The following is a 25404-nucleotide window of genomic DNA, read 5'->3' on the forward strand; positions in this document are numbered from 1 at the left end:
TATGTTTGCTGTTAAAATGAGAGAAATCTTCGCTTCCAACTTATGCGTTGGAGTATCATTAACTGCGGAGCATAGCAAGTTTGGTCGCATCACTTTACTTTTTGCTCACGATACCGTAAGTATGTTTATTATGCTGCCATTTACGGCGTTAGTACAAACTTGCAATAATGTGCGAATTAAAGCCCAAACCTTGCCGATGTTTTGAGTATTCGTATGCATAACGATGTGGCAGCATTTCAAAGAAGCATGCTTTTTAAAGTCATTCGAATTGCATGTTTAACTAACGGATGCTTATGCCACTGATTTGTGCTTAATTGAATGTTTTATTGCCCATTAACATCAATGGCTAACTGAAAGATCGACAGTCGACAAATAACAAACTTACTTAACTAGCGTATGTAGTAGAGCACGGCATCGTTCGAAGCAACTACCAATTCTCCGATCCCCCGTTGGATGTCTCATTTCCATGTCATCCCCGCGCAGGTGTCATGGATACGCGAGCGCGACCTGCACATCCTGACCACGGGCCTGTTCACGTACACGCGGGACAAGCGGTTCGTGGCGTTTCACACGGGTGACACGTGGACGCTGAAGCTGCTCGGCCCGCGCGTCAACGACTCGGGCTCGTACCTGTGCCAGGTCAGCACCGAGCCCAGGATCAGCCAGCACTTCAGCCTCACCGTCAGAGGTCAGTCGCCGGGCCGGCGCGGGGTGCCGCTGCAGCACCCGTCCGCGGAGAGATTGGGCCGGGTCCGCCTCCCACCATTAGCTCCGGTCAATGGTGTCATTAGCGCTGCGGGCTGGATCGCCGACGTCTGCTGCAGCTCCGGCGCGCCAGTAAAGCGCCGACGAATTAAATTGCGCGATGCTAGGAGCTATAATGGACCTGCAATGCTCGTCGTGTTCACATCTAAAGGACGTCCTGCTGGTTAGCGCCGAGACTGGGACTAACGCCGTCATTAATTTGGCCCAGTGTTCTCAGGGCCCGGGTAATTGAGAAGGGGGTGACAGCGCTATTTTAAGTCCCCTCGGCCACAAGATCACGATCTTAAATGTCTACGAGTCTTGGAGTGAGCACGGGACTCTGAGCCTACTACGACCTCCCCTTGCGCAGAGTCGCGAGCCTACATCGCCAGCAACCGGGAGCTGTACGTGAAGGCGGGCAGCTCCATCAGTCTGTCCTGTACGCTGACTCACAACATCAGCCAGCTGTACTGGCTGCACAATGGTTCCGTCATTCACTACACCGGTACGTGTCATCCATTACGGCGTTGTATATCATTCACAATGCCGGCACGTGTCATCTATTATGGCGTTATATGTCATTCACTGCACCGATGCGTGTCATCCATCACGGCGTTATATGTCATTTACAACAACAGTACGTGTCATCCATTACGGCGTCATATGCCATTTACAACACCGGTACGTGACATCCATTACAGGGTTGGGTATAATTCACTACGCCGGTATGTGCCACCCATTACGGGGTTAGATATCATTCACTACGCCGGTACGTGTCATCCATTACGGTGTTGTATATCATTCACAACGCCGGCACGTGTCATCTATTATGGCGTTATATGTCATTCACTGCACCGATACGTGTCATCCATCACGGCGTTATATGTCATTCACAACAACAGTACGTGTCATCCATTACGGCGTCATATGCCATTTACAACACCGGTACGTGACATCCATTACAGGGTTGGGTATAATTCACTACGCCGGTATGTGCCACCCATTACGGGGTTAGATATCATTCACTACGCCGGTACGTGTCATCCATTACGGCGTTAGATATCATTCACCACGCCGGTATGTGTCATCCGCTACGCCGGCGCATATCATTCATTCATCACGCCGGTACTTTTCTGGGCCGAGTGGCTGTCAAGGAAGTTCGGTCTGATTAGTGAAGGCCATCCCCGCGTGATGTGCGCTGATAATGACCACATGACGCATACCACGATCAGAATGAAATGTTACGAAGTTCAAGCGGAATAGATGGGAATCAATTTGTGTGTATCTGCACGTACAATTCCCGTTTGCACCGACTAGGCTTGTGTGCCTGAACAGTTTTTAATCCATAGACAATCCCTAATCCATAGACACAGCGGGGAGCGCATTTTACTCAGCATCGGTATGATTTCAGGCAGCTGGATGTCTGCAGCAGCTGCACCAAGAGTAAAACGGTCTAAAATGATCAAAATCTAGGATGTCACTTGAACTCAACTTTTTCTTACATTCATTTGTGCGTCAAAGATTTGTCCCTAACGTGTAAAAGAACTTAGCAATGTCCCTGTGTCCTTCGCGAATATACAGGTTTCAAACCAGGAACTACAAGCTCTATTTAAGTGAGTCCTAAGCGAATTTAGCTAGGGTGCTTTCTGTTCACCAACGCCCAAGCGGTGTTCCAAGGATGCAACTAGACACTTCAAGGTTACTGTGACCCCAAGAGAAGTTTGCTAGGCTCCAGCATGCGTAAATGGTACTCTGAGCAGTCAATACTTTAAGATATCAAAGCTATCGAAGATTTCCGCTCAGAGTTCCAGCGCCAGTCGCTTCCGCAGCGGAGGGCACACGGGTATTGCCGAGACTGACCGCTGCTCTCAGCCTCCAGCCAAATAAATGCATTGTTCAAAGGATCAATGTCACTGAAATTCGCGGTATCTGTGGTCCGGTCGGAAATAGTTAATGATCGCTTAGTGGGTCAATCTGTACAGGCCAGCTCGCCTTCCAGCTAATTGTCATTTGGGCCTGATTAAAGGGCGTCGACCAAGCTTACCACATGATGCGATTTTCCGGACCGTGTTGTTGATGCAGAACCTCAGCAAACGCTGTCTTACGGGCCTTGCTCACATGGTCGTGCCATGCGTGTCAGCCCGGGGCGCCTGTGACGCTCCCGCCTCAGCCCTGTGGCGCTCTGTGGCGCCCGCGCACGAGCCCGCCGGCGCCACCCGGGGCCGGCCCTGGGGCGCCGATGACGCGTGGCGAACGGGCGCGCCGGCGGCCGCCGCCCGGGTCCGAGCCCGCACGACGCCTGTGGGGCTGGAGCGCCCGGGGGAGCACGGCCCTACCTGTCAGCGTCGCTCGCCTGTGATGGACCCCCGCTGTCCGGCCGTCGGCAGGCTGGCCCCAGGAGGACCAGCCGCTGGGCCTGGGTCGGATCGTGGCGAGCACGGCCGGCCGCACCAGCAGCGTGCTGGTGCACCGAGCCGGCCTCACCGACTCCGGACTCTACACCTGCCAGCCCACCGACGCTCAGGCCGACCAGGTCACCGTGCACGTGCTCACCGGTGAGATACGGCCCAGACGACACGCAACTGGCTGGCGCCGGCTGCTCGGTGCTGCAGCCAGTCCCGTTGGGTTGGTATGGTTGTTGATATATGCCGTCGTGGTACAACACCATTACAGAAGTCATGGACCAGGTGCTATCTGATGTCCGTTATCACATGATTGATACTTGCGAGGGTCATGGTTTCGTTTGCGCAGCGTGATAGAGGTGGTCGTGGTAACCAGGAAACCATCTTTTGTCAACCGTCTATGATATGGATTGAAACAAATTCGAATAAACATGCGTTTGGTGAAATTATCCGAGCACCTTCTAGCTTCTCCGATTCGGCACAATCCGTTACCCATTTCCTCAATGTGGTTGCATCTTTTTCTCCTGGAAAGCAAGTGTTGTGTTACTAGCGGCGTCTTTGAAGCCATGTGGAAGCCATTTGCATGGCCCCTTGACCATACGGCTATTTCCCAGCGTCATGGGCTGTAAATCATGGACTTCCGCTTATCTAGCCAAACTTCAAACTCAAAACAGCCACCTTTGGCTCCGACAGACGCTATCAAAACAAAGCTGTAGCGAGAAACCATCTATGGCTGTGCCGGTACAGACCTGTTGAACCCATGAAGTTGCCCGACGGCAAACGAAGCGTCCGCCGGCGCGGCTGTGTCGCGTCTGCCGACTCGTTCCACCGAAACGCAGCAGCTCCGGCCGACACATTTGTGCTTTATCGCTGCGGAAATCGTCGGGAAGTTTCGACTTGTTCAGATTAACGTCGATGAAGCATGGCCAGCCTAACGCCTCCCGGAGGAGCGGCATCCGAGTCGCGAGCGTCGCAGCGCGTGGTGTCATTGTCTCCGTGACAAACGCCGCTGTCGGTTGTGACTGCTCTGTGAGTGGGCTGGTCAGGGCAGTGGCTTTGTCGGCGCTCAGCGGAGATCGGTGTCTTCCGTCCTGAACACGAATTGCCGTACAGCCGACTAGACGCTATCGGTCAAAGCCTTCACAGACATAACGCTCTGCTGTATGTTTATCGCCAATCCCGCTAGGTCTTGCTATCAACTCTAGCGCCTTTTATAGAACTTACGGTGGTTATCGTAGCTCTCAGGCCCAGCATATCACGCACCATACCTGTAACCTTACCCTGAAAGCCCGCATCATGGGCACTCGTGGTCATGAAGTACTTCTAAACGGGCCCAGGATTTGCAGTGCAGCCTGAAACCCCGACAATCTCTAGGTGATATTCCCGCAAACCGGCTCGTTTCCAGCTAATGATATTTAGCCGCCTGAGCCAGCTCAGCCTGGTCTGACCCGAGCCGGCGTGTCTCCAGGCGAGCACCCGGCGGCGATGCAGCACGGCTCGGCAGGGTCACGACCCGGCCCGTGTCGTCACGCTCGTCGCGGCCGGCCTGCTGACGGCGCTGCTCGGCGTCAGATGATAGCCGACGCCGCCCGCCGGAGGACGAGACCGTCGCTGCGGCCGCGGCCGACGCCAGTCGCTCGGCGAGCACCGGGGCTGCGCCGCGCCGGGAACTGACGGTGCACCGTGGCCCGCGGCAGCCGGCGCCGGGGCTGGAGGCGCTGCGGACCCGGTTTGTGCTTAGTGTCGGGGCGCGGTATGCCGGAGACGCTGCCGGGACACGGCGGCGACGAGGCCCCAGACGGCGCGCAACGGCAGCTGAGGCTAGAGGCGGCGAGCAGCCTTTTCGTCGCCCTTTGGCCCGGCGTGCGGCCAGAGACAAGAGACCCGACCGTTCGCGCTGGCTCTCGTTATGACAAACCCACCCACCCGACCGAAGTGTGAGAACCTGCGTGTGACCTTCCGACCTAGTGTGGCTGTCGGGGGAGGAAGGGGGATGGGGCGGAAGCCGACGCGTGTCAGTGTCGTCGCCGACGGACACGCCGCCTGACGCAGTATCGCCCCCGTGGGCTCGCTCTGCTCAACATGCTTCGGGGCAGGCGGCGGCGTGACGCCGGCCGGCCGCGGGCGCTGCGGCAGGCGGTTGGATGCTGGTGCAGCCCGGCGCGAGCTGCTGTAGGCGCACGACGAGGTTGAGCCATTTGCCTGCATTCCTGGTGTGTTGGTCCAACATTTAGGTGCGTTTACTGTGCTCCGTTGTTCTGCTGTGTATTGCGCTCATCGTTCTGTTGCCACCGTCTCTTTAAATTTCATCTGCCTTCTTGAATTTGCATTCTTACAATCATACTGGCGTGACGCTATTCACGGAAACACTCAGGACACTTTCATTTGGTTCCGTTTTTCAATAACGCGAAGAGAACTGAACTTCATCTCCTCGTTTTCGAGCCAATTGGAGCCCTCCAGACCTGAATGCTGCAATCATCAGCCTTTGTTTCGCGCTGGCTGAGTGAGAGGCCGTGAACCTGCCCCCGGAGATGGCAGTGAGACTGCAGGCAGGGTGAGTCTGGGGACCCCGGAAACAAGGCCCGCTATTCTCTTGCATTAACAATACCTTATGCGTGTCCAATAAGGTCGTATGGCTTACGTGCACCAAGACTTGATGCATTAATCATACCTTGTGGTCGGCACACGTTTGCTCCCTGGCCATCATCAATCCTTCACGAGGCATAGAAATTTGCGTTTGCCTTCCATATTTGCATTTATGCACACCTTTGATTGCGTACGAATCGGCCTATTTCTCTTAAAAGACCTATCTTGGCCAGGGAGCGGAAAATCATGATTTCATGACTCTGTCATTCTAAGAGAGGAGTCAAGTGTGAGCGTATTAAAGCCGACCTGTTTTCAACTTTAACTATGTTCTACATTACCTTTTACTCCCGTTTTGGATTAGTTAAGTGCACGTGTCTTTGCCCGGCAGACACGTGACATTCTTCTTCCGCGTTGGTATACATTTGTGTTTATAATTTTATCGAAAGTTTTCGAAAACAACAAGCAAATTTCTGAATCCTTTTTGAGGAAAATTCGTCAACAGCAACTGACATGTGCATCAGTTATGCACAACCACTCCATGTGAGCTGCTTCAGTTATATGATGCTTACGTTTGTGCGACTGCATCCGTGCCACGCACGATATCCCAGTCTTTGCATTAGTCCCCTTAAATAGTCCGTGAATTGTCCACTTCAGAATTTTAAACCACCAAAAGATGAAGGATGCACCATCTTTATGGGGCAAAATCAAGAACATTAAGCAGTCATAGCAACATTGGATAAGCTTCTGCGTACCTTCGAGCATGACATGTTTATCGCCGCTGAGTATCTCACACCGTGCCAACGCTCGCTACTCCTGACCTCACTACACTGGGTGAACGTGTGCGAGCGATTTTGGGCTGTTCTGGCCACACAGGTGCCAGTGAGAGCTCAGGTCCAGGTGTGTTCTGGCTGTGGAAGAGGAAGAATGCCGCCGCTGTCGCCACGCCACCGGAGCGACGTGACGGCCCGTGCGCTTCTGCGGAACCCGATGTTATCGTTACGCAGACTATTGATTCGAAAAGTGTATATTCAAGTTGGTGTTTATTCGGAGACGCGGCGATATATAGTGATCGACTCCTGTACTGACGCCATAGGTCGTTCGATGTTGGGGTGAGCGACTCCTGGCGCTGAAGTCGAGTCGAGTTGCATGTTATTTGTTTACCAGTGACGCAGAATCAACTGTTCAAGTGGACAGCTATGCTGTTTGATGTCAACCCTCGATCTAAACCCTTGAATGCACTGAGGAGAGAAGTTCGTTTTTTGAAAAATGGATCTGGATAATCCCGTGCCGATGAGGAAGACGATTCCGATGGTTCAGCAGCGTCATCCGCGCGTTGCATCTCAGCTCACTCACATCTCAGCTCCCTCCATCAAAACCACCGTCGGCAAGAAAGCAAACTCGAAGAAGTTTGGCCGGTTCCATGGATGACACCGCGGAGCCGAAGTCTGTTTAAACCTGATATGCCCCCTCAGACTGAGCATCTGCAACACGTTCCCTTGCTGAAGTCGGCTGCAGCTCGTGGCTGCGTCGCGTTTGTCTGTGAAGGCACCCAGTTTTCATGCGTGCCGACAGCTAACGTCCGAGAATATGGCGTAATTGTTCTACAACTTAGGAAAGCGGGTATGCATACTCCCGAGCCTGTGCTTCTTGTGACAATGTCTTTGAAGCATGTAATCATAGACAGCTTGGTCAGCTACTCCACCTTCCGTAGCGTAATGGATAAGCCGAGGGGACAGCCCCCCCCCCGCCGGTGCTACAACCAATGAGCTAAAGCGTAAGCCCCAAGCGCTGGGTGGTGGATCCATGCGTAATTGACGTCGCTTAGCAAGTCATTTTAAGTTCTTTTGAGCGGTTTGCTGGTCGTGTCTTGCAAAAAGGGGTGAAGTCAGATTTTGCCGTCTCTTCACAGCACCTCCGTCCGCGGGTGGAGGCCTTTCAAGTCAAAGCACGACACCAATGAGTTAGACAATACATTTACGTGTCACCGGTCTTTAACATATGCTAGATACTTTCATCCATATCAACACCATGTAGGTTAATCTAATGTTATTATCTAGATTTGCTCTGATGTGACCTGAATCTAAAATGACCTCATCAGAAGTCACGTGCATCGACAATGCTATTTTTTTGCAACTGCTATACACCTGCAGAACTACTAGACAAGCAGATATGGTGCATCGAATGCCAAGAATCTGTCAGGGGACGTTACTTTTCACACTTTCGCCTTAAAGCGCTTACGCAACGTCCCCGTATCATCATTCACAGGTAACAACTAGAAATCATGTGGTAGGAGCTAGAAGGTTGCAGGCCAAGCGCAAAAAGGTACTCATAAGGAACACAAAACAAACGAAACAACATAGCAAAAGATCAAAAGTATTCACAGTGGGCACAGCATTGCGCCCGTCACAATACGAGTGGTTTAGGAGATGCCTTTCGACAAATATGGGAAGTGTCTGCGCCAGAGCCCTGCTTGGCCAGGACAAACCATATAAATGGGTTGTAAATCAGAGCTTATCACACACTTTGCAATGAAAGGAGGGCTGATAAAAAACGTTATGAAATGCGTCCACATATGCGTCCTGAAACCTCAAGTCCGAAGAATTTCGAAACGCCATGAAACGTTCTTTTTATTGAGAACGGCAGCCTGGAGAACGGCTTAGAAATGCTGTCTATCTTATAAAATGCATGCATGTAGTTTGAGGTTCGCAAAACATGCCGAGCCCCTTAGGTACTAGTACAAATGTTTTTGCTACTGCGTTGTTCAAGCCAAATTTCGATCCCCGGTTGCGTCATGGCCACTGAAAGCTAATATGGCATCTGCAGTCTTTGGGGTTTCTTAAAAGGTGATTGACGACGTGTTTCGTGTTCCTTTTGCAGACAGCGTCCCACATTTCGGGAACATTTCAAAAGCCTACTGTAGTGAAACCTCATGGCCAGATACGTCTTATGATAGTGCTGGGTAGTGTCACTGCAGCACCGTCAAGGCATAATAGGAACATCGATTTTAATTATTTTTGAGTTCAAATTACGATGTCAACGTTTTACAACAGCACTACACTTCTTTCCTGCAGTGGTCATCGCCGTCGTCATGACAACCGTCTTGGGAATGAAAGAACATTTGTTCTGGTGTGAATAAAAGAACGTTTGTGATTGGCCCAGCGGAAGACAAGGGCCTGATACATTCATGCGAGTTGGTTGAAGTTTGAACCAGTTCGTCGCTATGGACTACGTGTTATTCTCATTCCCTAAGCCAAAGTACGAATCCTGAAAGAGCCACTACGGAAAACGCCATGGGGAAGAAATTTAAACCTTAGTATAACGGTCCGTTGAATTCGGGAAATGATACCTTTATGTTTGCACATCTTTTTGTGTATAGTGTTTCAAGCTTTTGTAGCATTTATGACAGACATATTGACAAATTGGTGTATTCCAAATATCGCAGAACACAAACGTTGGAAAAAGGCAAATTAGATGCATTACTTTCATAATAGGGGTAACGGAGTCCATTGAGATTTCTCCCGCAGGAGCGGGCTTCTTCAAAACGCTGAACATGTCAGAAGGATATCGAGAAAGCTTTAATTTCTGATCAAATCGTACGCGTCTGGTCTAACAATAAGTGAAAATTACAAAAAAGTGGCACGCTCCCTCTAAGCAACTTAGCGGGCCGTTTTATTGCGCAACAATATTGCATCGGTTATACAGCACTTACAGCAACATCCTTCTTGCTCTTCACTTTCAAAAAGGTTATTTCTGTCCCTCTTTAAGACCAAAGTCTATCCGTTTTGGTGGCAGATTGCAGTGCACGGGAACGTCGCGACAGGGTTCTGCTTTTAAAGTCCATAAATAACTTTTTAGATAAATATACAGTCATTTGCGGCATATTTTCCGTCCCCATATTGAGTATCTTTCTTTCCACGTGCAGTCTTCTCTCTATGTTGAAATAATTTTATCCCGTTCAGTGTTAACTCGATCCGCGAACCCCAAAATGGTGAGAACCACCATCCAGCGTTTAGTTCACATGATAAGGCGGAAGGCAAACTGCAAAAGAGGCAGCGCTACTTCAGGTGGTGGCACTGTGCTTGTAACTGCAAAGCTGCTTTTATCGTGAGTTGTTGCTCGTTACCGAAAAAATAAAGGATCTCACCACTTTTGCTAGACTTCACCTTTTAAGGATGAGAATCATCCACGGTGTACTAACACAGATAAAAAACGTATGTTATGTTTTCGAGCAAGGTCCGTGATAATGAAAAAATCTAAAACCTGAGAGAAATTGCAGTGGGGTTTAACGTGAACCTGTGTTAACACTAGATGCCATGTTTGCGCGATGCGCAAAATGGTTGGTGAAAAAGTGCTGTAGAGTCCAGGTTGAGGAAGTGTCTGGTTCAATCGTAGACATGAAGCTCAAATATGGTGTATGTATCAAACATCTCCTTCGTGTCAATTTACATGCAGAGTCGATGCTGCACGTTCTCAACTGTCCTATTTCTGCAGGTCTATATGTTTGCGAGAAAAACAATGCAAAAAATTAGGTGCAGGTTTCTTGCACGTCGTCAGTCGGCACTTTCCAAGATACATTAATGCAAAAATTCGCCCAACTCTCAGCATGTTTTTGTGAAGTGCTACTTCGGAAGCACTGCTGGTGGGCATGCTAGCTTGAGCCATACGGTAGTGCTAGAAATTTGCACAGGTGTAACTTTCTAATAACTCGAGATGGTGGGGGTCGCGACAACACTGTTTCTGTGCGCAGCCATGTGGCTTATGATTGTTTTGTCATCCAGGGCCGTTGCGCGGAACAGTGTACAAATGGGTGAAAGCCATTGGATCATTATTGCGGAGGCTATACAAGTCTGAGCACGTTAAAATATTATTAGGTGATCCATAGCGCCACCTGTGACGTCATCAGTTACGTGACTAATATCAATTTAACCTTTCTTTAATGACACTGATCACAACCATCGATGGTGCTACGAATTAGCTAGGGGGAGGGGGCATTTTTGACTCTTCAGTTCCTTGCGACTGGGCAAAAAAAGGCCTCAGGTATTGCTGGGTTAGTGACGTTATGCGGCGTGCATTTAGATTCGTGTTAAGACATTAGCTGTTGTTCGGCTATTCAAACCTGTCGTAACATCACTTCCCCGGTTGATCTCGAGAGACGTTCGTTATCGGTCGCCACACACCAAGCCTGGCTGCTCCGCGTTAGGCTGTTGTTTTGGTATTAGGCGAAATGCGAAGCAGCTGACAAATTTGCGCTCTGGAGTCATTTTGGCAGGACCGTAACACACAGGCCGGTATGTGCGTGACAGTACGAGCGCTGCTGTTGTCTCAGTCGAACCATTTTAGTTTCGTGTTACTGCGACCTGGGCTCGGGCGCCCAGTAACACGCTCGTGATGCTGTCCGCCGCGAGAAAGACGCTTGCTAGAAACACGCGACTGTACCACTTGTACAATGCACAGCTAATTGAAGTCTGTGGTAAATGAGCGAACGGGCACGGCTTCTTACACCGACAAAATTCTCAAATCGACGGCAGGCTACGTTTCAGGCTGTTGTGACCAGTGTTGTGAAGCACGCAAATATTTCGAGTGGATACTGGCAACTGTGAATAGGACTTGAAGCTAGCGCCATGCCTAGGTCAACATCTCACTCGGCTTACGCGACAACGTGTTGTATTCGAGATCGGTTTAGGCAAACGCGACTTTGTTCGCTTTCCGATCGATTGTGGGCGTCTCTGTAAAACAGACAGCGCTGATCTGCACAGGTAATTTGTAGACCTACATGCGCCTACATCGTGCATGTGGTTTTATGGCATAATCTCCCTGGACTGCCGAAGTCTGACATCAGTCCTGCAAACCGCCCCCAAACCACCGAACCCGCGGTCTTTTTGCACGAGCGCATGCGCACATCCGCACGCGGACCCGCGCTTTCACCAGTGGGATAATTTTAACTTAGCCTGGTCTAAGGGTACATTCGCAGCACATCAGGGACGTTCTATTGTGCGTTACGTCGTGTAGAATCATTGTCTCGACATGCTGGAATTGCGACATATTCTGTTTGCATCTTTGTGTCTGTCGTAACATTTGTGAATGCAGACATGAGGCATTTTTGCTCGTAGGTGCTACGCGTGCCCCTAACAATAGAAACTTCAAATCATGCTGCTTCTGACGCATGAAACACTCTGTCGTCCCTCGTGGTCGGCCTACACACCCAAACCAACTTTTTAAACGAGTCTATTGCGCCATACCTGTCTCACTTTGATAAAGTCACGGAAAGAAATTCCGCGCGGCGGCAAATATTTTACGAGACCTCTTAACGATCGTATCGCGAAGCAGTCCTGACCTTTTTCTCTTGACGGGCGCGCCCCTAAGGTCACATCAGCACACACCCTCGTCCCTATTAAAGACAACACAAGAGACCATGTTTGCACACTGCATCAAAGGGCTCGAAAAATACATGACCTTTAGGTTTGGTCTGTTCGTACAGTGTGTTTTTATTTACCAGATGAACTTCAAAAATGGTGTATGAGTTCTTTGCCAACAGCAGTTTCATAAAGAGTTGATGGTGGAAACTGTCAGACGTCCATTTGTGTGGGTGCATTTTTCAAGAGCAAACAAATGGTGAGGAAGGTCGGTCGATATACACCAAAATGCAGTCTTTGTGAAAACCACGCAACACGATGAATTTGTCATGAAAACGTTCATTTGGGCACTGCTGATGGGCAAGGCAGCTTGGTCGTACACCTCTCCAAATGTGACCAGATGTGTCATTAAAAAAGGGTTGGAATGTGCCTTATAATTATCTTTTCTTTCACAAACCATCGCAAAACGTTCAGATAGGTGACACCTATGGAATCATTATTGTGGAAGCTATACAGTCATGGCCTCGTTAAAAACGTCCTTGACGCTTGGCGCCCCTGTAATGGCATCAATACGCTCCCGAAACCAAAATGTTTCCCAAGCCGGTGAACGAACTTTTTTTGGCCTCGACAAACTCGCAAATTTCCAGTGGGTCTCGTTTTAGGTTTCTGTGCAGCAGCATAAAAACACGTGAATAATTTTGGTGCTTACCGGTCACCATGAAGAGCACTTTAACATGACCTGTGCCATTTTTACGTCTCCATATCACTAGCTTTAGGCTTGTGGCTTTAGGCTAGCTTGTTGTATTTGAGACCGGTTTGGAAAAAAAAACGCTAGATTGGTCGCTTCCCGATCGATTCCCGGTAAGACGGTACTGGGCTGCGTGGGAGATTTGAAGACGTCACATGCTTCTACACCGTGTAGATGGTTTCGAGGCGTTATCTCCCCGGACTGCCAAGATTTGACATCAATCTTGAAAACCGCCCCGAGCGGCCGGATCCCTGGCACGAACGCACGCGCGCCACCGCACGCATTTACTTTTTCCGTGGTCGCTATTTTTCAAGATAGAAACCACTCTTCGCTCGTCATTTACCATATTTGACATTAACAAACTTCGCGTTCCCCGTTATATTATTGGAACATGTGTGCACATGCCACGCAAGACATGCAGCAGTTAATTCAAAGTTAAATTTTCAGTTAAAGTTAAATTTAAATTTTAAATTTTAGTCACAGCCGGTTAAATTTTTGTCACAAAATCGCGCAAGAAGCTGCACAAAACTGAAACAATGGCATCCCCTCACGCAAGAACTCATGATAAACCAGAACCACTGCGCAAAGTTCTTGCAGCGTAAAGACAAAATCAGACATAAACGTCTACAAATCAATCAGGAAAGTTGCATTTTATGTGTTTCTAGTTGGGTGCAAATGCATTTGGTGCGGTTTGTACGGCTGGTTTTGCGTCAAGGCCTTCTCGAAACAAAGCAAAGCTTGCTTCAATTGCGAGGAGAAAGGCGACTAGCAATAGTGGCTACGATGCTTCGATACGGCAAGGGACGTATCACACCGGTATGTATATATATATATATATATATATATATATATATATATATGTATATGTATATGTAAACACACACTCATATATATATACATATATGCACACATATGTATATGTATATATATATATATATATATATATATATATATATATATATATATATACCCAAGAACGATTTTTCGAAGAACTTAAAAGAGGCGCGAGAAGAAAGGGGACCGGCAGTATTAGCTTGGTATTTCCGTGTGGAAGGAAAATAACGCACCCGCTTACATCCTTAGCTGAGAAACTATTTTTGGCATTCCCAGTCCCTTTAAACCATTTTTACCACGCATAAATTCACCAAACAACCACATACACAATCTGCTGTGGTCGAGTAACGAGCTTCATTCTCAAGCTGTGACAGCTGACGTTAACTGCAAGAGGCATAGGCGTAGAATCCACTGCAAGAGGCGTGCCGTGTATAGGAAACAACTCAGTTAATCCCGTTAAGCGTGAAATATATTTACTTTATGGTCCAGGATCTTTGCGCCTGGAGGCGTGGTTAACGATGACTGATGTGGTCCGCCGTCAGGCTTTTGCCAGTCTTGGGCGGAGGACGACGCCACGAAATGCGACGGTGTGCTTGTGCTTGGCTGGTAGCCATCGCTCTGGCGCCAGAAGGGCGTTGGGAAACGGGGAGCAGTGGCAGTTCCTGTGATGTTTCGGTATATATATATATATATATATATATATATATATATATATATATATATGTATGAATATATCACGTCCTCTAATATCTCGCTAGCACACACACAAACACACACACACACACACACACACGCACACACACGCATGCACGCACGCACGCACGCACGCACGCACGCACGCATACGCACACACACACACACACACACACACACACACACACACACACACACACACACACACACACACACACACACACACACACACACATACACACACACACACACACACACACACACACACACACACACAAACACACATACACACGCACGGACGCACGGACGCACGCACGGACGAACCCAGGTTCATTTATCTGGCTTTTCGTGGATTCACTTCCCTGCGGACTGCAGAATAACGGTCGACGAACGTCAAAAGCGACAGATAAAGGAAACCAAATAAAAGATGAAGTGGAGCCAGCCTCTAGAGCGAAAATAAATCATGCATAATGCATGGAAAATGAGTCTGAATAAATTAGGACGAAATGTGGGAGTGGATTTGTTTGGGGTTACCTACGTTACCTATACACCGCGATTTTAAGATAACTGCACAAGATAGTTGCCATCTTTATTCATCCGAAGCATATTTGTAATGGCAGGATAGCGTATGCACATTTAGGACAACCGGAATGGATTGTAATATTTCGAATGCTCGTTTGTCTTTTCCTTGCGATTCGTCGACGCAAATGTCTCGATCTGGTGACAGTCTTTTCAAACTGTGCCCGGCATTGATGGTGCCCGACGCAGAAATACGCCCCTGCACCGAATCTCATAAACATTTTACTCGTGTCGTGTTATAAAAATCAATGTTCGGTACACGATTGCAAATCGCTTCACCCCAATATAGCTGTGCCTTTGTCGAAGTTCATATTGACTTAAGAAGCCTTTTTCGAGTGTGCTATGTTTGTTTAGTTGGCATCCACTCGCCTGCGTCCCAAGCTTGTGTTCCCCAAGCTTGTGTTCTCCTTGTGAAGACATCCTTGAGATGTGTGATAGTGGTCTAAGACATTTGGCTGTTTTGGGTGAACGCACATCGGTGATCAATGGTGAATGCACATCGAGATTAATAAGTTGAGGTTAAGGTTCAGTAGACATATATCTGATCGCAGGAAAAGTTAGACAATTGATTTGGGCACGGTTTGAAAGCATTTGAAATACGATTTCAACTGCTGCAAATTTTTCTACAAATTTACCACAGCCAGGTTTATGAATCATTGATCCCACATTAATCGGTCGACTCCCAGGCATGTTTGGAGGGCCGCCGTCTTTCCCGGCGGGGGATGCAGGGGATCTTATGCTTATCCAGGCTTCACACACTGCTGCAGGTGTTTTTGTGATTTGTGCACCCCTTGTCCATGGTAAGAAGCCGCCAGATACCCCCGGGACTGATCGTGATCCACATCATGATGTGAGGTGGAAACGTTTGTTTTTTGCAGTGTTCTTTATGAAACAGGCGCTTGCTTTTCTGATCAATGTAAAAACCATAATTCGTAGAGTATTCATAGCCTGAAAACATAGGTTTTGCCATCCATGATGACATCTGTATCCCCGGCTTACTTCGAAGTTCACGGCAGAGCTTCATGTATTGAATGTATTGACGACAGGAACCACATCATAAATCTTCCATTGAATTCTCAAAGGTCAGAATGGGTCGCTGACCTAACATAAACCAGGTCAACATTTCGTTTTTAGGAACATACTATCCAGTGTTATCCTTGACGCTCATTCAAAGCGAAAAATGTAAGCAGCCTTTCATTATTTGGTCACCGTGACCTCTGAAAGGTAAAAAAGGTCACTGACATTAAATGAGCACCAGTGACCATTTGCTTAAAAAACCGATGTAAGTTCACAGTGGTTGCATGATAAGTTCTTGGGTCACTTTTGACACCAATATGGAATTTTACCTTGTTTGACCTTCTGTGACGCAAAGGCTTGTGCTCTATGAACGTCAAATTTGGACTCAAATGAGTACACATGCAGGACAACACACCCTTTTAACCTGATATCTGAAGCTTTCATATTTTCTGAGATCTATCTGAGAGAAAGAGGATCAAATATACCCCCACCCGAGTGAGGGGTATTCATCCGACCAAACGTGCGCATGTTAAAGGCAGTGTTCACCATTTGAGGGCATTGAACTAAGCATCACATATGATGAAATAAACTCATTTACAGCCATTGATATGCTTGATTATCAAGCAATCAAGTATGCTAGTGAAAAGGGCTGCCCTTGACAACACGATTTCCCTGTTAAGTAAATTTGATCCCCAGTACCTCATTGATTATGTCATGATACAGCGCACAATACTGATTCAGAGCTAATTGACGACTGTTATAACCAAAAATCGTGCTCACGAATGCCATATATAAACGGCACAAGTACATGTTGCTTGATCTTGTTCGCCGCATGGCCAGTGGAAAAGCATGCTTTGAATTGCGTTTTTATAGAGTAAAGGAATCCTGGGTGATCTTGGCGTAATCTCCCTGAAAAAGCCTGCACATCTCTACGGGCTGCACCTTAAAAACTAAAAGTGTTTTGGTCTTAACAGGAAAGAGCTGCGAACTTGATGCACTCCCTTTAACATTTAACCATTTTGGGCTTGTCTGCTCAGGCTAGAAACACCATTTTTTTAACCGCCAACTCGTCAACATCCGACCTCTCAGAAGCCCACGGGCTCTCGGCCCGCCGTGTGTCAAAGTTGGCGGGCTTTCGAGGGTCAACAACCTTAATAAACGAAACAATGACTGCTTCCCCTACACCTTTCAAGCTATTCGAAAACAGGGTGAGCTGTCAAATACAATACAAATATGACAAATCCTACTTTCACTTTTACAGGAAGCGCACCTATGCAGGGAGTGTTCCACATTTATATGGGATTTTGAACTGAAACGGCCAAGTTGAAGGTCTTTCGGTGCTGTTCACAGCTCTGCCCTTCTTAAGACCTATATCTATCTAGTTTCCGAGCTACACGCCCGGGAAAATGGGGAGAGTATTTCTGGGGAAGTGTTTCAAGCTCACCATGGCATTCATGACGCCACAATAACGCATTCAAATCTTGCCATTACATTACCATGCGGCGATCAAGGCCGGGAAAAGTATAATGGTTGAACCGTTCATACCTGGCGTTTGTGAGCACGCTTTCCAGATAAAACGGCCGTCAATTGGCTCTCGTCGGTGTTTTGCCAGGTACGATGACGTGATCAATGATGTATTGAGGAGCATATCCACTAAACAGAAAAATTGTTGTGCCTAAAGCAGTCTTTTCTGCTTAAAAGCGTGTTATACTTTTAAGACAGCTCATTTTATCGAACATGATCTTTGCCTCAACATCTTCAAATGTGAAATTTCCCTTTAACGGAAAACTCGCAGCAGACATGATACACCAGTTAACCAGGTCGCACCGATTTGATACTTTTAGGCAAACATCTCACTGAAAACATCAAAAATAACAAATCAAGCTCTCAAAGCTTTGGCTGATTTCATTGAGTAGTTGCAGTTTGCTGCAGACAAGGAAAATATATATCGTTTTTTATGGCATTGCTAAATGTCAATGATGACACTGAAGTGTCAAATATTTGTGGGCAGAATATGATGGCTATACTTGTTTGCACGCAGTATCACACAAACGGCGCGATGATGGTTGTGGGATGGAATCTTAATGGTGGTAACAGAAATGTGGATAATTTCGAAGCTACCAAGCCGTCTCTATTCCGTGTGGTTGCATATGTCCACATAAGGACAGCAACTACCACATACGAGACTAACCTTGGTTCTTGAATGTGGGTTATGCTATTGTGGCGATTGTTTCACATTTGAATGATGTATGTGCTTATGCAGTGTGAGGAAATGAGGAGGCGCTTCCCATGACTTGAAACGCGCTATTTTTACTGTCAGTGCAAAGCCATTAGTTTATGCATGCGATTTTAGGAGACATGGGCTGTGGAAATTTCTATTACGTTTTGGTGATATAAAACTTTTAATTACAGCCTCTTCCTTTCATTGGTAGCCGAAAACTGGCATCACATTGTTAAGATTCACTTTCGTGCAATAGAAGTTCCATTTTCCAGGTACTTTGATAACTGATCTCTAAGTCGCATTACTTGTGTTTGCAAGACAATAATAATACCGTACCGATGGCACCGATGTGCCCTTTTCTGCACACATTCATATAAAGATCTAACATTAAGGAAGAATGACGACATGCAGATTGCATAAGCACCGTACTTGCGGGTGAATGGCGGCAGCGTTGTAGCACAGGGGGTCTTGCGAGCTAGACCGCCAGCTGGCCGGGTTGGGTCGGGCTGCGGGCTGCTATTTTGGAGAAAAGTTGCGTCTCTAGTTCAGACACGTCTTATCTCAGACTGGTGAAACGTTTAAACGAAGTACCAGGTCGACGGAGGGGAAGTATTCGAGTGCATCATCAAGACTGGGGCGACAGCGGTTATTTTCAATGCGGAAGGCACTGGAGATTTCTTAGTCGGATGGGATGGGAAGGCAGGTGCAATTCGATTTCACATGATGGCTGCAGAACCAATGCCTGGATCACTTTTGAGTTTATGTATGACCTTGTTACTAAAATTGTCCAGCAGGTGTTGAGAGTTGAAATGCCAAATTTGGACTGTTCCTTCTGTTCAACGCCAAAGACATACCATACAATTTCTGAAATATTGGGATGATGCAGCTACGTCCCCCAAATAACAGTATTAAAGCAACACCCGTGCAGAGTTTCAAACAGGGCATGTCATGGCGCGTCAAAAGTACGATCGGACCTTTACAAGTCGTAGAGGCAAGGAATTTGATTCTACGGGCTTAAATAGACAGGCTTTCAGCATGCAAGCAATCCACCTATCCTGGATGGTATCTGGCAGGAACGATACGGACGGAGTTTTCAAATACATGACGCGCTTTGCTACTGATAGCTAGAGGTCTGGCTCCGGTCTTTAATACGTCGGACGCATCCCGCCTGGTCAGTGTTCGGTGTCGGCCGGAAATGGCTTCCGACGCGACCTCAGCTCCTCAATGCAGATTCCGCTCACCCAGACTCAGAAAACTTCATGCATTTGCTGGTCGCCTTCCCCTCACAAGCCCACACCGCTCCTGTGGCCGCGGGAAGGGCTCACATTCATCAAGGAAGCTTTCGTTGTAGCCGAATACACTGCACGCCATGGACGCTGCGGGGAGAAGGGAATCGTTGTGAGAGGAAGTTACCAAGGTTAGTCGGCAGCCAGCCGGACTGATTTATTGAAGTCTGGGCTTCCTCATCCATCGTGGCATAAATCATACAGGATTGAAACACTTTGCCAAATATCTGCCAAGCGGCTCCGTTGTTTGCGAGGCCATCTGATTTTGTCCTGGAATATGGGATTTAATGATCCTATTTAATGCATCATGCATGTTAACTGCCAAGGCCGTTAGCAGCACCGCTACTCGAGCTGATTGCTAAATTGGATCCAGTGGAATGTGCGGTGCGCTTAATGAGACTCTTGCATTTAAATGCCACCCTACTCAAACAAACCACCCATCCTGCAATGCAAGCTGTGTACAAGAGCAAGAGGGCAGCATTTATCGGACTCAAGATGCTCCTAGCTAATCTGGTCCCGTCGCAGAGAATCATGTTTTCTACCTTCCCATTACCCTAAAACGCAGCTCGTCCCTGGTTTCCCTGATCCTTGCTGTGTATGTAATAACGTACATTCCTGCAAGTTAAGTCACAGGCCGAACGACTCACATTAACCATGGACAAATCTTGAAAGGGATGCTTCGATACTTGAAGGTAATGATACGAGCATCAGATGCGATAAAACAAGCTCGCTTTTAAATTTTAGCATACTTTTGAGAGGAAAAGGCTGCTCTAGGCAACATACTTTTTCTGCTCAGTAAAATTTGCTTTTCGATGCATCATTGATGGATTACGTCGTCGTAATTCACACAACATTGATTGAGAGCCAAATGACGGCCGTTCCGTCTGGAAGTCACGCTCACAAACGCCAGATATGAACGACTCGGCCATCATATTTTCTTGGCCCTGATCGCCCCATGACCAAAAAATGGCAGGATTTGAATGACGATATTAAGACGTCATGGATGCCTGGGTCACCTGGAGATGGCCTCCCGAAAAAGTCTGCAGATCTTCGCGAACGCGTAGCTCAGAAACTAGAAGGGCTTACATCTTAAAAGGGGCAGGGCTTTGCACTGCACCCGCTCTGAACTCACTAATGCCGCGCCGCACAGTGAGTCCTGCTGGTGATATTGCAAGACTAAGCGAGCTTTTAAGTGAACGTTGTGAGGATATTATGTAGCTTCAGGGGTCCGGCTAGACGAGTAACACCTTTGACAAGAGCCTTTGCAGCCGCTTATAGTACCGCCATGATATTTTGTGCAACAGGTAACATTTGACATAAACGTTTAACATTTAACATTAACGTTTAACGGTGTACTGTAGTTTTTTTAATCCTTGGCATTGGCATGGCTCTGGTCAGACTGTTTCTTCACAGCATTGGCATATGACTATAACTTTATATCCCGCTCCGAATACAATAGAAAACGCAACATCGACAACTTGCGTACAAGCTGGCTGAAAAGCTGAAAACATGGCTCAAAAGCTCGTCCAATATCTCGGGTCAGCGCTTATCGAACGATGACCGGGCGCCACATCCACAAGACAACGGCACAATCTGCAGGTGGAGAAGGAAATAATCGTGTGGGCAACAAAATTGTCTACGTGTGCGTGGTTCCACGTGTTATTTCAAGCAAAATTTTAATTAATCTATCCCTAGGTGCTTTTAGAGACTTCTATTTGGTTTCGGCAACTAGAGCAGACGGGGGGGGGGGGGGGGGGGGGGGGAGAGGCTGCTTAAAGCAAGAGCATTACCGCCCACAAGTCATTGATCGGTTTCAACCCTGTTAAAGCCCCAGGCGTACCAATACTTGATCCGGAAGCAGGCAATGCCACCCTTTCAGAAAACGTTTCACGTGCGACACACCGTGGTCAAACCCGTGGCCAAAGCCTGCACCCATTGAGACATGCAAGCTACATAGGCGAACATGCCCAGTTCATTGCCACTTAAACCCACCCAGACGTCGTGTTCTGAAAAGTTTCGGTGCACTCACCAAAAATAGTTACTTATTCCACATTCGTCGATTGACCGATTTGGTCGATGGAGATTAGCGAGCCTGGTGGTAACGAGAGTCAGCCAAAATTTCTGTGATAGAAGTTGCAAGTTTGTGCGACGGTGTTAAACATCACTCCGTCTCCACCAGGAAAACTCGTGAAGGGTGAATAATCCATTGCAGCGACAACTCCATTTCGTGTGACTTTCCAGCGACTCAATTTGCTCACATTTTGCTACCACCTGCATGGTGATAGCACGTCAGCACCTCGTTCGTCTCGCGCATCAGAAGGCACCCTACTGGTGGTCATGCCCTGAAGTTGTACACCTTCGCCTAAAAATGCTTCGAATCACTCATATAAAATCAAGTATGTGTTTCTTTCCATTTGGAAAGCAAGTAATACGCTTCGGTAGGAGCGAAAAGGAGATGGCGCCTTGCTTCACATAAAGGGTACATTTCTTACATTACACAGGCGTTGCCGAGGAGCTGGCAGTTGGCAGCCAAGTCTTCGAGTTGCACACCTTCCAGACTGCTTCCATATTCCAATATGCTTCGGCTTACGGCGTAACTTCCCGACACCGTCGCGATAAATATGCATTCCTCGTGAATATTAAAGCGGCAATGATGAATCATATATCACTTCGATACGTGACTGGCTACCTAAGCTCATCATCACTGAGCCACTTCGGAAAGCGTCGCGACCAACTGACACAGACATACACGTCTGGGACCCATGCGCATAATGCGGTTTCGGTCCGCTCCACCAGAAGTCCAAGCTAGCGCTGATTGCATCCCAGCTCGGTAGCCCTCTCAGTGGCGCATAAATCACTCATTTTTCCAAATGCAATATTCTAAGCCCGCGCTGGGCTTCGGTAATGCGCCGAGCCGCCTGCAGCTGCGGCACCGATCGGTGGCCCGGCCTAGACTGTGGTGCCGCTGATTTCTGTCGAACTCTGGCGGCGCCTCCTTTCAGCGGCCCTAATACGATCCGGAGCCCGTCGGGACTGGCAACTGCAGCGCCTCCGCGCCGGTCAATTGAATGGAGGCCGGACCGCAGAGAGGCCGCGCGGCGAAGTGACGGCGGCGCGAGCATTCAGCGGCCGCCTCGCTGAGTGGCCAATAACTCGGACCGGCTGGCGGCGTCGCCTTGCGGCTCGCTGACGCAGCGCACTCTCGGCGCTGGACGCAGCAGGAGAAGACGCACCGCGGGAGTCCCGGCGGCGGCGCGAACGCGGCCGCGGCGGCCGGCTCTGTCGCGGCCGGCGTGACGGGGCTGCACGGCACAGAAATCCACGATAGGAGGCCCCACACGCCGCTGAAGCTTCGTGCAATCAAGTGGTGGTGAGCTTGCAAATTGCGGAGGCGTAGAAAACCGCTGAAGCCAGTAAGAACCCGAACGCTGCAGTATGAAGCGCGCTCTCCAATCTTGTGGCCGGTCTTCACTGATGCCAGGAAAGTTACACACTGAGAAAGCGGTTGACGAACAGCATTGGAGAGACATCTCGAATGGATTTCATCATCTATAGCTCAGTCCTTCCCGGTAACTCAGCTGATGAGAGCGTCCGCCTTCCGATCTATTCACCCGCGGTGGGGTGGGTTTCGGGTCGCTTTAGGCACTCACTATATGGCCTTGACAGGTATACCTCGCGGCCGGTGGCAGCGGTCACGCTACAGGTCAGCAGACGTTAAAGGGCAGTACGGAACGTCCCCGGGCATTGTGGTATCTTAAACTTATGCCGGCAAGTTTTGTCCTTGACCTGTAATTGTACGATGGAATGGTAGCGGTCAGGGCTCATGCAAGCACCGCTTAACGTGAGCTCTGATCGCAGAGGTCCATGCATTCAAAAAGTTAAGACTAGATCTAAAAAAAGGCACCAATGACCCATGTCAGCAATTTGCTTCCAAATATGACCACGCTGCTGATTCTACCGCACACCAGGCTGTAAAATGCGGACAGACGTGCAAGAGAACGCTCCGAAGTTGGTTTCTAGAAGCTCATTTTAGTCAAGAGAGAAAGAGGCTGCGTTTTTGTCCATGCTTTGGGTCTTACGCAGTTACTGCCAAGCTGAGAAAGGAAGCAACTCAAACTCTCAGCACGTTCCAATAAACACCCAGTATTGCATAGATCCAAGGCAAAATCCAATGTGATTGTAGTGCTTGTCATAATGACAAAATGATTCCATCGGTAATACTGTTGCCGACTGTCGACAAAGAAGTATTTCATTTGCTGGTATTTAAGTTGCATTCACCTTGCGCTGTCTTTCACTAATTCCATAGCATACGCTTTTATCCTTTGCTGCCCCAGAAACTGTCTTAGATCTCAAAACAATCAACTGAAATCTCTCTGAAAAGCAAACATCCGTGAGTTTGGCTCATTACACACCAACATCACCACAGCAAACAATAATTGCTTATGCACATTCTCCTCCATTATTACCTTTCTGGGGAACTGGGCACCATGCCGTCACGTATTGTCGAGGTCTGTCCACAGATCACTCTTGTCGCTGAGCAGAAGTGTCTGTAATGAATCTCAATCTTCCTGTAAATCTCTGTGGACATGGGACCAATCACCCCTGAGCTAAGGCGAAGACAGATCTGCATTCGACATTCTCACTATAGAGTAATGCATGACTCGTAGACAACGCCATCTCCCTTAAAAGGCACCCAACGGTCCTCTCCCAAACGGGGTCACCTTACCCATGACTGTTGCCAGAATTAAGCTAAGGCAATTTGAGAAACGTTAATGCAGAATGACGAGCTTGTAAAGCGCCAGGGGCCTGCAATCGACCGGACGGAGCACGGTAGAACGAAGTTACGAACTCGTCATCCGTGTGGGCAGTGCCTGCCAGAGTCGGGTTGCAAGACACGCTTACTAGACCCTGAAAAGCGTCTCGAATATACCACTCAAGTTTAGGACTGTCGAAGGGCTGAAGTGCCACTTTATCCCTTCTGCGGCATCTTCCACCTCCATGTTTGTCGGTTGATAGTTTTTGCACAGGGTTTCATGCCTGTCGGCCCCGATGAGACTTCGGCCACACCCTCCACAGGCCTTAAACGTGGGTCGACCTTGACTTCTTCCTTTGATGCTATAATTTGATCCGTGTGGGTCATTCCTCCGTGACATCAAGAACGTCCATATGCAGCGCTTTGCCTCGTTCCTTCCAGCGATCAGGAAGCATCCGCCCTCGCCGCTGCTACGGTAAGCTCCACGGCAGCTCCGCGGTTCTACGGCATCTCCGCGGCAGCTTCGCAGTCACAGTGTCCTCCGCGAAAAACGGTGAAGATGCCGGATGACAATTCAACAAGAAGGGCTCCGCGCCTTGCACGGTGAGTCAGCGCTGTGTTATGTTGCCAGGTGCACAGATTAGCGCTTGACATCATACTTGTTTTTTTACACACCGATGGTTTCATGTCGCGTCGTACGTGGCCGTGATCCACGGCTTCCAACCCAATGCCTCAAAGATCCTTCTGGAAGGTGTCTTCCTGGGCCGTGCGGGTCTTGAGTCTCTCAGCCCATCCCCATTTCTTCAATGGCCATCTCCGGAGTCCCAGTACCAGACACCAGCCTGAAACCTAGCCCTTTTGCGTTTTTTTGCGTAGAGGTTTTGCTTGTCATGAACGGTGCCAGAGAGGATAATGCCTTTTACAAAGAGGTAGATGCTTGAGTGGACCCGAACTGCCGTCTGGACTTTTCCGTCCAAGTAGAATGCCGGCTGAGACCCAGAGAGTACGACTGACGGTCTTAACTGTCCTGCGTTAGAGTAAGCTGCCTGGCTCTACGGGCGTCCCATCATTGAAATTCACTCGACCGGCGCTGCCTGGAGAGTGCTGCCGCTGTGGTTTAGTTTCAGCTTGAATTTCTACAAGGAGGATGGACAGGGTGCCGTAGAACTTCTTGCTTAGCCCTTTTTC

The 25404-nt window shown here is 48.5% G+C and overlaps 1 protein-coding gene across 1 annotated transcript in view; it reads left to right on the forward strand.

The window, feature by feature from the left end:
• Positions 1-5322, forward strand: part of LOC119102957 (zwei Ig domain protein zig-8) — a 12856-nt gene extending 7534 nt beyond the window's left edge. Inside the window, exons 2-6 of the mRNA XM_037226406.1 lie at positions 484-688; positions 1115-1249; positions 3132-3299; positions 4888-5083; positions 5283-5322. Of these exons, the coding sequence (XP_037082301.1) occupies positions 484-688; positions 1115-1249; positions 3132-3299; positions 4888-5083; positions 5283-5322 (744 nt within the window). The remainder of the gene's footprint in view (positions 1-483; positions 689-1114; positions 1250-3131; positions 3300-4887; positions 5084-5282) is intronic.
• The last annotated feature ends 20082 nt before the right edge of the window (positions 5323-25404 follow it).

This window comes from Pollicipes pollicipes, unplaced genomic scaffold (genome assembly GCF_011947565.3).
Source record: "Pollicipes pollicipes isolate AB1234 unplaced genomic scaffold, Ppol_2.1 Scaffold_5724;HRSCAF=6776_pilon_pilon_pilon, whole genome shotgun sequence".
Lineage (NCBI taxonomy): Eukaryota > Metazoa > Arthropoda > Thecostraca > Pollicipedomorpha > Pollicipedidae > Pollicipes > Pollicipes pollicipes.